At 54.4% G+C, this 15,918-nt stretch overlaps 2 protein-coding genes across 2 annotated transcripts in view; both read right to left on the bottom strand.

The window, feature by feature from the left end:
- Positions 1-438: 438 nt before the first annotated feature.
- Positions 439-4,941, bottom strand: IRF7 (interferon regulatory factor 7). The gene is given in 19 exon segments (XM_030451555.1): positions 439-787; positions 790-828; positions 1,692-1,805; positions 1,987-2,052; positions 2,055-2,166; positions 2,168-2,254; positions 2,257-2,309; positions 2,312-2,374; positions 2,878-3,006; positions 3,088-3,205; positions 3,313-3,354; positions 3,496-3,563; positions 3,656-3,800; positions 3,802-3,819; positions 3,963-4,021; positions 4,024-4,068; positions 4,071-4,123; positions 4,359-4,465; positions 4,693-4,941. Coding segments are annotated over 18 exon segments (1,341 nt in total). The 5' UTR covers positions 4,382-4,465; positions 4,693-4,941; the 3' UTR covers positions 439-680.
- A 1,403-nt stretch (positions 4,942-6,344) lies between these two features.
- Positions 6,345-15,918, bottom strand: part of SLC25A22 (solute carrier family 25 member 22) — a 48,999-nt gene continuing 39,425 nt past the window's right edge. The window contains exons 6-10 of the mRNA XM_030450966.1: positions 13,872-13,990; positions 11,745-11,913; positions 10,297-10,451; positions 9,556-9,631; positions 6,345-8,383 (exon numbers count right to left, since the gene is read on the bottom strand). Of these exons, the coding sequence (XP_030306826.1) occupies positions 8,227-8,383; positions 9,556-9,631; positions 10,297-10,451; positions 11,745-11,913; positions 13,872-13,990 (676 nt within the window). The 3' untranslated portion in view covers positions 6,345-8,226. The remainder of the gene's footprint in view (positions 8,384-9,555; positions 9,632-10,296; positions 10,452-11,744; positions 11,914-13,871; positions 13,991-15,918) is intronic.

Raw genomic sequence — 15,918 nt, 5'->3', positions numbered from 1 at the left:
AGTGGGGGGGTCAGAAAAGTGGAGGGTAAGAAAACTCTCTGTTCAGCCATGAAGAGAAGGCTGAGGGAAGACCTTATGACATAAAGGGGCTACAAAGCAGAGGGAGACTCCTGATTCCAAGGAGTCCATGGACAGGACAAGGGGCAATGGCACAAGGTGCTCCTGGGCAGATTCCCCACTGGACACAGGAGGAAAATTTTTCCCTCTGAGGGACAGTCAGACCTTGGAATGGTTGTCCAGGGCAAGGGTGGATTCCCCCACTTTGGGAAGTTTGAAGTCTCAGCTCGATGGGTGCTTGAGGGTGATCAACAATTAATATGAGAAGGGTTGGAGCAGGGGGATCCCTGAGGTCCCTTCCAGCCTGACAGTCTGGGATTCAGTGTTCCCGAACATCAGCAAGCAGGAAACCCTTTCTATACATATATATTTAAAGTTAGAAACTTAAGAAAATAATCTGTCAATGACCACACTCAGGTAGCAGCTGCTGGAGGGGACCAACAAGATGCCAGCCCTGGGACTGGCTGGGGAAGCTGTCCTTGGGGGGGGGGGAGTGAAGGAAGAAAAGGTTCCCCCCAGGCATTCTGCTCCAGTGGAATGATGGATGTTGGTTTTGTGCAGCACCTGATGGTCCCCCCAGCTGGCCCTGTCCCATGGGGCCATGGGGGCAGGAGGGAGGGCAGTCATTCTGTCTGCATCTTGAACTGCTCGATGAGCTCGAAGAGGCTGAAGGAGTCAGAGAGCTGCAGGCTGACAGTGGTACTGTCGAGGGAGGAGGCTCTTCCCGCAGCACCTGCTCGTGCCAGTACTCACAGAACTTGGGCACCCAAGCTGTGACAGCAAAACCAGCAGAAAAAAACCAGCAGAGTTAGGGCAGGGGCAGGGGGTGATGGTGGGGTGATGCCCTGCACAGGCCCCTCCTCCTGGAGTGGGGATGGAGGGATGCAGGGCAGTCCCTTATCTCCCCCCCAAGCCCCTGAGCTGCCCCATCCCTGGGCAGACACCTCCCACCCCATCCTGCCCAGCCACCGAGGGTCCCCCAAACCAGGCAGCTGCCCCCTATCTAGGGTGGTCCTCCCTGACCCTAGGCACACCCCCTACACCCCATATTTTCCCTGCTTCCCAAGGGTTTCCCTCCCTGGTCTTTCTAGGCCCCTCCTCACACCCCCAGCCCCTGAGGGTCCCGCTCCTTGGGCACACAGACCCCCATCTTCCCTGGGTTCCCCACCCCTGTCAGTCCATTCACCCATCTCTCCTTGCCCTCTCCTCAGGTACCCAGACCCCCATGTCCCCAGACACTTCCTCCTTGGACACCCAGACCCCATCTCCAAGAGGCCTCTCCATCTTTCGGGTACCCAGGCACACACCTCTTGCTGGTCCTTGAGGGTTCCCCTTTCCAGACCCTGTAGGAACGGCCCATCTCCCCTGAACCCCAAGAGTCCCCCCTCATCAGGCATTGAGACTGCATCTCCCCCAGCCCCTGAGAGTCCTCATCCTTGGGCATCCCTCCTCCATCTCCCCCAGCCCACAAGTGTCTCCCCTTCTTGAACATCCAAAACATCCATCTCCCCCAGACCCCAAGGCTGCCCCCCTCAGGCACCCAGACCCTCATCCCTCCTGGTCCCCTGCCCAAAATACCCATCTCCCCTGCTCTCCCTGGGCAGCAGGGGGCAGTGATGGGTGTTTGAGCCTGCACCTGACCAGGATGAGCTTGGACTCCTTGGGCTTGGAACTGGAGAAGGACTGCCCGAAGCAGAGGTAGATGGTGAAGTCTGGAGACTGCTTCCTTTGGCTGTTTGCGAAAGTCTCTTCAGCTCTGCAAGGGGAGACAGGGCTCAGTTTTGGGATGAGCCAGGGGAACACAGAGGGGTTGGGAGAATCCACACACCTGTGACACCCTGGAGCTGGCTCCCATGAGCCCCAAAACCAGGACACCAGAGGGTGGGGGTGGGGAAAAAGGGGCGATGCACGGCGCACGGACACCCCTACCAACCTGTGCAAAACTCATCGAAGTTCGAAGGATGGGGGTTTCCTCGCCCCGAATGAGCAGATTGGTGGGGGATCCCCGACCCCCTCGAGCTGCTGAGACAGGGCCCAGAAGACCTTGCACTTCTTCAGGCGGTGGCAAAGATCTTGCCTGCTTGCTTGCTTCAGGTGCAGCCCCGCGGTTGTGCAGCAGCTGCTCGGTGTAACCCCGCTGCTTGTGGTCAGGAAGCTGCTGGGGGCTGGGGAAGCACAGCAAGTGCCCGGGAGCCCCACCACGGCTGGGTCACAGGTCTGGTACACCAGGAGGCACTGCCTGTCCCTCACTCCTCGCAGTGGAAGAGCTTCCCCCGGTAGTAGATGCTAACCTCCAGGTTGGGGATGATGCCATTGTCTGCAGCAGGCAGAGAGCAGCAGATCAGAGACAACCCCCCCAACCCCAAAGGCAGCCCCACCCTCCCCAGAGAACATCCCCAGCATCAGATATTAATAGTTACATCCAATATTGGTTAGTAATAATTACAATACTTAGTTATTAATATAATTCTTATATTACTATAAATTGATACGCTATCAATAACTAATAACCCTCACCCGTGTTATCCTCCAGGAGCTGTGGGGCTGGTACTGGGCTGGCAACAGGGGGCAGGGAGCATGCCATCTGGGGGGCAGCATAGCAGTGTCGTGTCCCCTGTGGTGGGAGATGGGCAGTGGCAGCACCACAGTTCATGGTGCCGTGGGTGATTGCTTTGGCATGGGGCACACATAGCAGCACCCCAGCTTCATCCCATCCCATCCCATCCCATTCCCATCCCATCCCATCCCATCCCATCCCATCCCATCCCATCATCATGGCATTCCCATACCTGTAGCTGGATCCTACCTCCCAGCACCCACCTTGCATGCCCGGGGGATTGCAGGTGTCCAAGTGGAGCTGTTCTGCCACGGGTTCCCATTGCTGACCTGCTGGCAAGGGGGGGCAGTTGTTTTGGCTGAAGACTGAGTGAGACAGCAGCAGGGGGACATCTGCAGAGAAATCACCAGTGGGAAGAGGCAGAGGTCACACAACCACAATGTTACCCACCCTGCAAGTGGGGCCAGTCTCACCTGCAGGCACCAATGGAGTCAGGGAGTCAGCATCACAGGAGATGTCCCACTGCTTCAGCTCCCACTCCAGGTCATTCAGGTCCTTTGGCATTGATGACTCTGTGGGGTTTGGTGCTGCCTGAGCAGGGGACACAGCAGATGGCAGGTCCCATAACCCAGAAGCAGCCCCAACTGAGCCAACCAGGATGGACCTCCAAAACAACTGGAGGACCAGTGTCCTACCTATGGGGACCATTTCTGGGGCCATGTCTTGGGGGTGAGCTCCATCTGCAAAGGAAAGCAGGATGGGTCCTACCCCTGCGGATGAGGTCCTGCCCCACGTTTTGGCCATGTTGGGCTGGGAGCACTCCAAGGTTGCAAGGTGGGGAGTGGGGACCCCCTTCCATCCTGCTGTGCCCACTCTGTTACCTTTAGCTGCTGGTTCTCAACAGGGTCAGGGCTGCTGAAATCTCCCTGCTCACCGTGCCAGGGGGCAGCTGGGAAGGGGAGCAGAGCGCCCTAGGATCACCGGGATCACCAGGTCCAGCTCCACGCCCCACACCACCCCATCCCCGGGGGCCAGGCTCACCTGTGGCGATGGCAAAGACCTTGTGTGGGTCATCCTCACACTTGGAGTTGTCCTCCAGCAACACGAACATGTGGGTGCTCCTCAGGGCACAGCGGAAGTTGGTTTCCACTTGGCCGGGTCCTCGGGCCCACCCCTCGTACCTTCCCGCTCGCCTGCGCCCAGGCCTGGGGGAGGAAGCACCGGGACCCCAGCGCCGTGAGCACTGAGATTCCAGAGATGTCCCCGGTTCCCTCCTGCTCCCCGTTCCCACATCCCACCCACCCTGACCATCTCCAGGTCGCTGCTTGGTCACTCCCATCCCACGCACCTTGAAGACCTCCAGGTCGCTATCCGTGACATCCCTCCTGGCGTTGTGCTTCCAGGGACGCGGAAGGCTCTGCGGACCGGGTCGGTCCAGCATAGCCCCCGGTAACTCCGCTGCTGACGGCGCTCAGCAGCCAGGGCCCGAACCGCACCTTCTGGGTCTCCCTGCAGGCGCGGAGCCGTCACGGGCTGCGGGGAAAACCCGGGGGGTGCCGGGGATGCCGGGGGTACAGGGGGTGCCGGGGAGTGCCGGGGATGCCGGGGGTACCGGGGGTGCCTGGGGGTGGCGGGGGGTGCCTGGGGGTGCCGGGGATGCCGGGGGGTGCCGGGGGGTGCCAGGGGTGCCGGGGGGTGCCTGGGGGTGCCGGGGGGTGCCTGGGGGTGCCGGGCTGCCGCTTACCCGTCACTCTGCAGCGCGGCCATGGGCCGCGGAGTCCTCGGTCCTGCAGGTTTCGGTTCGCTGCCACTTGTGTCCCGCCTCCTTTATCCGAACCCTGCTCCCGATTCCTGGAAATCACGTGACCCCTTCCGAAAGTGAAAGTGCCGCTGGTGGGGGGTTCGGTTCGGGTGTTCCGCCCGCCCCCTGGTCCCAGCCCCGCCCCCCCGGGGATGCTCTGGCTTCATCCTGGCCCCCTCCCCGGGCTGCTGGGCCACCCCCTCCCCGAATTCATCATCCGGAGACCCGGGTTTCAACCTTGCCCTGCACGGACGCGGACACACACACACATACACACCTTGCTGGGGAACGGGCCGAACGGGGCCCGAGCTGGGTCTGGGCGAAACGGCCGCGGTCCTGCGCTGAGGGACTGCCCAGGGGTTCTGCTGCGGGCCCTGCACCGCAAACCCAGCACCGCAGCTTGGGGAGGATGGAGGCTGCCGGGACTTTCCGGAGTGCACGGGGCTGGAAATTCCCCTGCCCTCTGGAATCCCCGTTGGAAGGACATGGAGTCCAAGTGATGTCCCTGGGGAGGGCACCCCCAGGATCACACCTCGTGCCTGAGGGCATCACCATCCAAGCGCTTCTGGAGCTCGGGCAGGATCGGTGCTGTGAGCACTGCATCCCCCCCAGAGCTGTGCACCCCAGGCAGGAGCACGGTGCCCACCCTGGGAGCATCCTCTCTCCATTTTTCTCTATTTTCAAGATCTTTTGATGCCATGCCCATTTCTTTCCCAGTTCCCAAACAGAATTTGAAAACCCACCCCCAATCCTGGCTCCTCAGGTCTGTCCGTGCCTTATTTATCCATTTGTTTGTTTGTTCACAGAATGTCAGGGCCTGTCAGGGACCTCATCCAGTCCAACCCCTGCCAGAGCAGGGTCACCCCCAGCAGTCACACAGGAAACACATCCAGGTGGGATTTGAATGTTTCCAGGAAAAGAGACTCCACAAACTTCCCTTGGCAGCCTGGGCCAGGGCTCTGGAATATTGTATGTTTATTCTTTTAATCCTCCTTCTTTCAGGGAGCCCTGGTTCCTACACTTAGAGTCTGCTATTAAAAATAATAATCAGAAAAGCCCCATGGGCAGTGGGTGCTGGCTCTGCTCCTCACCTCCAGAGCTGGTTTTCCCAGCACTGCCTTTTCCCCTAAGTCCTGGCACCAGTGCCAGCACCACCCCTGCTCCTGGCATTCCCCAGGAGAACCACCCATGGGGGCACGAAGCAACCAGAGCCATGGGCAGGAGCAAGGGATGGGACAAGGAATGGGAAAGAGCCTGGGATTGCTGGATGATCCTATTCCAGAGGGAGCAGCAAGGATGCAGAAGGAGCTGACCCCATGCTGGCTGTTGTCCTTGGCTTTGGGGACAAGTCACTCACAGGGAGGGGAGCACAAGTGTCTTCATTTACTTTTATCCCTCAATACTGCAAGCAATGCTTGGAGGTTTCTGTGAATCAGGGATTAAGGAAGTCGACAGGAATTCCCCCATTTTAAATTTGGGGTTTGGCCCCTGCCTGCCTGGGGGGCTCCTGCAGGGTCACCCCACTGCTCCCTGCACTCTCCCTGTGTTCTCCTAACTCAGGGACATGTCCAAGCAACTAAAAATCAGACCCTGCTGAAAAAAATGTAAAAATCAGGTCACCAGTGGCAATGTGGTGGAAGAAAAGCACATTTCAGGAGGAAGGGTCAGTTTTACAAAAAACCCCAGTGTTTTTAAAAGCACGGAAAAGGATAAGGAGAGCTTTCCCTCAGCCTCCAAGCATTACCCCACAATGCAAACCTGCACCCCACAAACCCTCCTGAAGCTGCAAGTCACCCAGTTTCAGGGGTCAATGCTTGCAGGGAGAAGGGCAAGCAAAAGAAGAGGGGTTTCTATCAGTGAGGTTTCTTTTGGGGACCCTCCTGGTAAATCAGAGAACAGCAAGGAACGGGGCACCTTAAAAAAAATAATAATAAAAAAAATCTCTCTTTTAATCCACTCAAGGGAAATTCAGAGCAAGAGCAGCATCACAGCACTACACACAGCACAGACATCTATCATTATCTTTGCACAGATCCTTTCCCAGATACACAAACAAATTAAAGAAAAAAAATTATGAAGAAAATCATTAGCATATGCAAAGTGACAAGTAACAAATCAGCCACAGAACAAATCTTTCTAAGAGAAAAACGACTCACCAAGGAAGAAGGCCCTCAACATACAGGTTTTGAAAAAGAAGACTGATACAGAGGTGGTTCTCTTAAACATTAGAAACAGTTGTTTTGTTTTGTTTTGTTTTGTTCAAAAATTAATTTAAATATACATTTCAAACACAAACAACAAGCAAGCGCCTGGGAAACAAAAGCAAAAAGAAGGAATGAAAAGTGAATTTGACCAGTTTAATTTAAACACCAAAGTCAGGTGGATTGCACCAAATAGAATAAATAATGGAGAAGATCACACTGGGTTGGTAGATCTCACACTTAAGAACATTTACACTAGAATTAACCATACAGCCCGAGGGAGTACTGGACAAGGAAATCCTCTGACAGGTTATTCTAGCTGGGGCAGTCCCTTTGACACAGCAGGTGGAGGTGTGGATTTGCCACCCCTGAAGCAAGCAGGGTGACCAGGGACACACAGACAGCTCCTCTGCCTCTTCCAGCTCCAAACACACCCGTGTCACACCTTCAAGTGCCACCAGACCTTGTGTTTCCACCTGAGGACACAGGTGCTGTGTTTCTCCCCAGGGGGCTGGGGACAAAAGAAATTAAAAATCAGCTGGTCTGTACCTGTGGCCACCACTTTATCACCCCGGGGGTGGGAAAGATGAAGGAATGTTAAGTGGTTTCTTGTTGTTTGGCTTTCCCTCCCCACAGCCCCTGCATTAAAAAAAAAACAACAAACAAACAAACAAAAAAACCCAAGAAAAATAACAAACAAAAAAAACCCTCCCCAAACCACACAAACAAAAATAACTTGATCCCAAGTTCCTCTCCACGCCCTGCCTGTAGCCAAGCACTGAAGCACCTTCAGACATTTCTGTGATCCCACAAACATTATCCCTACACAGCAGACATCCCATCTCTGCACCTCATCCAGAAGTGCCTGTGCCTCCACCCACTTACGAGGGACATCCCTTTGCTTTAAAACCAAATTAATTATAAAATCAACAGTAGTTAATTCCCTTGCCCTTCCTCTGATCTCCAGGAAGTTCATCTAAGTCCAACGTGTTTCCAAGAATGGCAGAAGGAAGGGGTGAAGGTTTCCAGGCCAAGGAACTTGCCAGATCCAGCATCCCCTGCCCCGTGCCCCCAGCAGCAATGAGATGAGCCCCCTTTGCACAGTGCCCACTCTCAGGTCAGTGCTGAGGGGGGGCTGAGGGGACACAGCTGCCCTTCCAGCTCCTCCTCACATAGCTGGAAACTCAAGGAAAAAAGAGGGCAGCAGGGGTGGATGAGGATTCAGATTATTTCCTTCCTATCCCTCTTCCTCCCCAAGACTGGGAGGAGATTCCTGGGTCAGCAAGCCCAGTCTGTGCTTAGCAGTGTCCTTACCAGTGACAATTTAAAAACAAAAGAAGAAAAACAATGCAAAATTAGGTGTTGTCCATGGAAGGAGTGGGAGGGGGCAGGTTCCAGACCAAGACAGAAAAGGGATTCTCTCCCTTCCCTGCATTTGCTTCTCTGGAGACCACGTCCCCTCGGCATCCCTGCACGAACCCTTTGTGCTGTTGCTCTGACATGATTGGACACGGATGGTGAGGATGGGGATGGATGAGTGCTGAGGAGGGCAGGAGGGGCACAGGAGGGGCACAGGAGGGGCACAGGAGGGGCACAGGAGGGGTGCTGGGCTAGGCACGGGGGTGCTGGGGGAGCATGTCCAGCAGGAACTCGGCGATGCCGATGAAGTAGACGACTTGGGCGATGCCGAAGAGAGGGGCGATGACCAGTGCTCGGCAGTACGCCCCTTTCAGAAAGGCTGTGGGACCTTCCTTCTGCCAGATCTTCCTGCAGAGAAATGCCACAGACAGGTAAGTGTCTATCCCACCCTTCCACCACACCCTTCCTGCTTTCAGTGATGGACAAAAATCACGTCAAAGGTTTGCCCGGGATGAGTCAGGCGGTGCCCACACATCAGCTGTCCCCAGGGTAACTCGCAGCCCAGCAGGACCTCCTGCTACATAAAAAGCAGTGGGATTGAGGCCAAAGAGCCAAGAAGTTTGGTTTCTTTCACACTGCTTTCTGGCTCCTTTACAGATGAGCTTTGGAGAAAGTTAATTGGAAAAACCTAAAGCAGCAACAAGGTGGGAAGCGGGAGCCCACGGCCCCACTCTGCTTTCCTGCCTCCCTCCAGAGGTCAAACCCAGGCAAAGCACCAACCCCTCCAGCACCATCACCCCCCATCTGCTCTGGGAATGGCAGTGCAGGAACATGCCCCAGCCTGGCATGTACAGGAGTTGTACAATGTCTCTGTACAGCCAAGACAACCCCAGGTGTGCATCAAAAGATCTCCCTGTTCAAAAGTGGGAGCCAACTCTGCCCCAGAATGGGACAGCCACATGGCAGGGGGACTCTGGTTTCATGTCCTAGAAGCAGACACTGCCTGAGAAACTTGCTGTGAATTTCAGCAAGAGCAGCTGCTTACAAGAGACTGAGCTGAAAGCAAAAGGACAAGGCAGAAAATCCCCTTTATCCTGGCCCAAACCAGGACACTAGAGCAGCAACACGGAAGCAGAGCAGAGTGTTTTGCAGCTCCCTGCATGCTTGGAAGCAGTCAGACCACAAAGGGTCAGAGGGGACTGGGGACAGCCCTCTCAGTGCTCCTGCAGCCACTGCCCAGGGAAGATTTCTTGCTGTAGGAGCTGCAGACACCAGGGCCCTTGGGAGAGGCAACCACAGCAGAAATAAAACCTCAGTGTTAGGACTGGTGGGGTTTGGACAGAAACATTTCAATATCAAGGCCATATGGACCTTGCCCCAAATAAGAGTTTCTCTTTTACATACCCACGTATACAGGGGGAGCCAAACCCTTTCCTTTCCTGTCTGCCCATGGATCTGTCCATACAGACAGAAGCAGTTTGAGAAGGAACCTGAAGCAGACACTCTGCTGCCTGGCTCTAGGAGCTGCACTGACTGCCCTACAGCTGGTGTGATGCTCTGCTTCACAAGGAGCCTCTTACTTGATGCAGTCCAGGATTCCTGAGTAGGTGTCCTCATTCACTCCTCTCTGCAGGGACTGCAGCCGTGTTTTGATCACTGGGGAGAGAGAAGAGGGGCAGTGGTGAGCACTGGGAACACAGAGCACTCTTCAGCAGGCAAGAGCCACCCTGAAACAAAGTCAAAACGAGGTCACCAAGAACACAGGCCACTTGGGGATATTTATCAGCAAAAACAGGGGAGACCAAACCCATTCCTTTACAAATAGATAAAACACAGCCACCCAAAACTCAGCTCCCTCCCCTCGCTGTGACCAAGGTTTCCAAGGCCAGATTAACTGCTTCCAAATTCAGCTGTCTTTCAGCTGACTGGGAACTGATTTTTAAAGACTCAGCTCCCTCTGGAAGAGTATTTCTTAAACATTTCTTACATTTCTTAAACACCTCAGAGTGAGTGCAATGCTGGGGAGACAGGAGTTACTTTCCAGTGTTTTTCATGGTAGGGAAACTGAGGTGCTGCTGTGGAGCAGGAAAAAAGGTCACAGCTCTGAAGGTTCCCCTGGCTGTCCATGTCCACATGCACGTGGAAATGTGGCTTTGCAGAGCATCTCTGCAGCCATTCCTGCCAGAAATGACTGAAATGACTTCCTGACTTAGTGACTGCTGCAAACTCCTGTGGCCAAAGGTGAATCCCAGCTGGAGGAAACATCATCCTGCAGTTCCTGGCCCTCTGACTCCTGTGACTTGGTGCTCTTGAGGACTCACCATCACAAGGGTTGACAGCCACTGCAGCTGTGCTGCCAGCCACACAGCCCGAGAGGAAGGACACGTAGAATGGAGCCTTGACACTGGGGTCCTTCTGGCCCAGCTTGTTCAGGTTTGCAAAGAGTGGGAAGTAAACAATGGAGAACGGGACATCCCTGGAATGGGGAGAGAGGGAGGGAGGGGAAGAGAGAAGAAAGTTAAGAGCAGGACCCCAACAAACTGAGCACCAAAGGCTGCGAGCATCCTGGCGGCACAGCCAGGAGTGCAATGCAGATGTTCAGGAATTCTCATGGAGAGAGGAGCTGGAATGCAGCAGGGGCAAAAATGTCTGCTCAAAAGAAGAGGGCAGAGCCATTGCCTCCCACTGGCTGTTCAGGCTGCAGAGCCTGCACAGATCATTCTGTTAATTACCAGAGGTTTCTCCTCCTGCCCCCATCCCACTGGGTGTTTTTAGCCCTCCCCTTGGTGATGCTAAAGGAGACTCACACTGGGAAAGCCCAGAGAGTCACAAGTGGGCTCTGCTCCTTCCAGCCAACACCCTCCATGGGATACAACCTGTGTCACACAGACTCAGGGTGACAGCTTGACTCTGGGAGCTCACAAGAGTCTCCCGACAGGATTAAAATAGGGAGCAGGGTGGAGATAAAAATGTTCCACAGAAAACAGCAGGGGAAAAAAGGAAAGGAAAAGGAAAAGGAAAAAGGAGAAAGGAGAAAGGAGAAAGGAGAAAGGAGAAAGGAGAAAGGAGAAAGGAGAAAGGAGAAAGGAGAAAGGAGAAAGGAAAAAAGGAAAAAGGAAAGGAAAAAAGGAAAAGGAACAGGAACAGGAAAAGGAAAAGGAAAAGGAACAGGAAAAGGAACAGGAAAAGGAAAAGGAAAAGGAAAAGGAAAAGGAAAAAGGCAGCCTCTCTTGTTCTCATGACCTTCCCTTCTTTACAGTACAAAACCTGTGCATGGAAACCAACCCAACCCAGCCCAAGCCCTGCATCTAGCCCCCCTCACCAGACCCATCCCCATCCCCAGGGCAGTGAGTGCTTCCCTTAGGTACCAGGCAGGGCCCAGTGCTGCTCTGTGCCCCATTCATCCATCCATCCACCCATCCAGCCAGCCATCCATCCATCCAGCCATCCAGCCAGCCATCCATCCAGCCATCCAGCCATCCAGTCAGCCATCCAGCCATCCAGTCAGCCATCCAGCCATCCAGCCATCCATCCAGCCATCCATCCAGCCATCCAGCCATCCAGTCAGCCATCCAGCCATCCAGCCATCCACCCATCCAGCCAGCCATCCAGCCATCCAGTCAGCCATCCAGCCATCCAGCCATCCACCCATCCACCCATCCAGCCAGCCATCCAGCCATCCATCCAGCCATCCACCCATCCATCCATCCATCCATCCATCCAGCCATCCAGCCATCCAGCCATCCAGCCATCCAGCCATCCATCCTACCTCAGCAGTGTGGCTCCCAGCCCCTTGTAGAGCCCGGCGATGCCTTTGCTCCTCAGGAGCTCCCTGGTGAGCTGCATGGCTGTGGTTCGGGATTCCAGCGGCTGGGAATGCCCCGGGGCAGGGGCTGGGGAGAGCTGAGCCTGTGCTGCCATCAGCTTCTTCTGTGCCGCTGGGGAGGAGGCAGGGCAGAGCTCAGGGCATGCAGGGCAGGGAGGGACAGACAGACCTCCAGCAAGCTCTCCCTGCCTCTCTGCCCATCCCCTTGGTCTCAGGTCTGTCCCAGCCTCACCACCATCCTGTCGGAGCAGGAGCAGGCTGGCACACAGGACACCCCCCCCCCAGGAGCTGCCCTGAGCAGGGAGATGTCCAGAGCTGCATCCAGAGACCTCCCCGAGCCCCTCGGACGAAATAAAGACACTCAGAAACAGAGTTCTGCTCTCTGCTTCCTTCCCCCGAAGGCAATCATTAATCTCCTGAGCTCCTCAGTCACATCTATGAACCTAACCTGCTTTCTCCCCACCTTTCCAAACTGATGCATTTCTGCTTTTTGGCCAGAAGATGGAGAGCACATCACCCCCTAGGCAATGCTCTGGCTGCCCCCCGCACATCCCAGCTCCCCTGCCACACCACCAGAATCTCTTTTGAACCCTCAAATGGTGGTTTAATGCCTTCAAAAGTTTTAAAACGGCCCCTCAGCTCAGGAAGGAGCTTGAGGTGCTGGAGCAGGTCCAGAGAAGAGCAAGGAGGCTGTGAAGGGATCCAGCAGAATTGCTGTGAGGAAGGGCTGAGGGAGCTGGGGGTGTTGAGGCTGGAGAAGAGGAGGCTCAGGGGAGACCTCATCACTCTCTCCAACTCCCTGAAAGGAGGTTGGAGCCAGGGGGGGGTCGGGCTCTGCTCCCAGGCAACTCTCAGCAAGACAAGAGGGCAGGGTCTCAAGTTGTGCCAGGGGAGGTTTAGGTTGGAGATGAGAAAGAATTTCTTTCTGGAGAGGGTGATCAGGCATTGGAATGGGCTGCCCAGGAAGTAGTGGATTCTCCGTGTCTGGAGATCTTTCCAAAGAGCCTGGATGTGGCACTGAGTGCCATGGGCTGGGAACCACGGGGGGAGTGGATCAAGGGTTGGACTTGGTGATCTCTGAGGTCCCTTCCAACCCAGCCCATTCCATGATTCTATGAAAATAACATGCACAAAGAGGATGAGGCCTGCGTTAAAAGCAGCAAAGAGAGGAAAGGAAAAAAAATTTCCATGGTCATTCACAAATGTCACAGCACAGGGGGAGATTAAAGGACAAATTGATGAGGTTTTCCAGGCAGGCTCACAGATGTGCTATCAAACCATGTCCTGCAGGGCTTTGGGGAACAAGACCTGATGTTTAGATTAAATTCAGATGGCAGCAAACAGCTCTTTCCCCCAGAGTCTCCATCCCAGCCTCTTTTCTCAGTTCTGATCAGAAACCACACAGAGTGCTCCAGCTGCTCCTGCCTCTGCCTGCCAGGCCCTGCCCAGCCCCTCAGAGACTGACCCCAAACTCCTCCCAAAGTGCACTTGGAGAATTTTATTTACTGTTTCAGCCAAAGCAATCATTGCTTTTGTCAGGAGGGAAAAAAGAAAGAGGAGTGAGAAGGGAGACAACCCATTTGGAAAGGACACATCCCCTGGGAAGCTGTTTGTGAGGTGCTACAGGGCTGTAGATGAGAGAAGGGACATCAGAAGTCACAGAGGTGGGAGAAGTGTGGTAGGAAAAAGCACTGGAGGATGCTGATCTCTTCTTGGGTGCAGTAACTAACAAGTTTTAATGACTCAAGAGCTGACCCCCCAGCCATCTCCTGCCTCTCTCCACCCACCAGCAGCATTTGTTGTTTCATCTGCCAAGCCTCTTGCTTTGAGCAAAAGAAAAAAACCAAAAATTGCCAACTTTTGTAACTGCAAGGGCCTCTGCAAAGCCAGGTGAGCAAAAGGCAGGGGAAATGGACTGGGAAGAGGAAAAGAAACTTCTGCCACAGCCTGAGGTACCTGGGACACAAAAGGGGTTTCTCTGATCATTCCCTCCCCCTTCTGCTTTGACATCCCAGTCCCAACCCTTTCCCCCCTGCCTGCTCAGTGCACAGGGAAGAGAATCCCACGTACCAATTCTCCCTGCATCCTGCAGCTGGATTTTGAGCATCTCCATGGGAGTGGTGACAATCACCTGGCAGGTACCTGCCCCACAGCCTGCCAGCATCTCCCTCAGCAGGGTCAACTTTTTCCTGCCCAAAAAGAAGAGAGAAAGAGTCAGTCAGAGGAGGTGGCCTGGGGTGACAGGGGCTCAGGGCACCTCTGACCCTGGGGGTGTGAGGGAACCTGCTAAGCTTGACAGTTCAGCATAGTCCAGGCTTGGCATCTCTGCTGGCATCTGGAGGGAAAAACTCATTTTGGCTCCAGAAACAGAACATCCAGAAGATGCCACAAGTCCAGCCAGAACAGCCCCAGATGGGAGCACTCAACCCTCTCCATCCCCAGAGCGTCCCCAGAGCTCTCCTCCTGCCCAGCACTGACCTCAGCCAGGGCAGAGACTTCAGAGAGGGCAGCAGAGGACCTGAGCATTAAGAGGGATAAGCAGCTTTCCTTCTGCCTTTAAACACCAGCAACATCCCCACAAACAAACAAACAAACAAACACAGACTGCAGGGCAAGGAGCAAAAGGGGAAAATAGCAGAGTTGTTTCTTTGGAGTTTCTGACAAAAGCAAACTGAACAATTCACTTAGGAGTCAGGGATGCAGTTCCCCTGTGGCTAGGAGCTTCTCCACCTCACCAGCCTTTCCAAGGCTGAAAAAAGAAGCCTGTGCACTCAAGTGGTCCTGCTTAATGGGGATGGCAGGGACACCCTGCACTGCAGCTTTCTGCATCCTCTGCCCTGGAGAGCAGGGATTATCCTGTCTAACAAGGTGCAGGATTTCAGAGCTCCCTCCATCCCAAAGTCACAAAACAGCCCAGCTAAGAAAAAAACAGAACTTGGGATGCAAAGGCTCTGAAAGCCTCAGTTTTCAGAAACTGATGAGTTTTCACACTATATAAAAAAACAAACAAAACAATCTCAGCCCTTGGTGCTAAAAAACACTGACTTGATTAGAAGAAAAAAAAAAAAAGTGGTTCTGATATGCTCTTTTCTGAAAGAGAAAAAAGCATCTATAAATCTATAAATCACCTCCTTTTTGATTGAAATTCAAGTACTATTTTTACTCCCCCCCAGCCCTTCTCCTGCAGCAACACCTCATCTTCATCTACTTCAAGCAAGCCCCCACACTACAGCAAAACCCCAAAACAATCTGCTCTGCTCCCTTGGGAAGCCAAGCCAGGGGTTCCCCAGGGACACCCAGAGCACAGCTGGGACACTGGGCCAGCCCATATAGGAAAAGAAGCCTAACCCTATAGGAAAAGAAGGGGGAGCTGTGCCTGGACCCTGCTGTCCCCCTGTGTCAGCTGGGCTGATTTCTGCACTCCAGGGAGGATGGCAGAGCAGGGGATTAGGGACTCAGAGCCACAACAGAGATTATCAGTGACTAAATATAGAGCTCTGCTGAGGGGAGGAACATCCACGGACTCCCCTTTCCAACCACTTCCATAGCTGAGAAGCTGCAGGGCACAAACTCTCCCCCCTAAAGTGCCCATCTTGCTCTTGAGGTGTGCACAGCACAGGTAGCAGGGTGTCCAAACCCAGAGGTCCCTCCAGAAAGCCTGGAGGTGGCTGATTTGTGCTTCCTGATGCCCAGCAGCAGCCAGCACCAAGGCTGCAAAGCCCCAGCTCAGCTCTGGGAGGAAGCAAACCCCCCAGAAAGGACCTGGCTGCCATCCCCTTGTGTGGCACAGCAGAGCATTTCCCACTTTAGCCAGCCCACCCCCAAGGAGCATCCCTGGGGTATCTGCCTCTTGGCTTCTATCCAGGATAATTGCTTTGACACCCAGCTCAAAAAAGCAGAAAGCTTTGCCCTGCCTGTTCAGCTGTGGCCCATTATCCCAGCCACCAAAACTCAGGTTTGGCTGAATTCCATGGATCTCAGCCAGCATGACCCAGAAAAGGAATTTTGTCCCTGGATGTGTTTTAGAGATGTCAAACAGGTACAACAGAACCATCCAGAACAAAGGGCTCCCAACTTGTGGTTTGCATTATCTTGGGAACCGAGGGGAGTCCAAGAA

The sequence above is a fragment of the Calypte anna genome, chromosome 5 (genome assembly GCF_003957555.1).
Source record: "Calypte anna isolate BGI_N300 chromosome 5, bCalAnn1_v1.p, whole genome shotgun sequence".
In the NCBI taxonomy this organism is placed as follows: Eukaryota; Metazoa; Chordata; class Aves; order Apodiformes; family Trochilidae; genus Calypte; species Calypte anna.
This window is presented reverse-complemented; position numbering and strand designations above follow the sequence as displayed.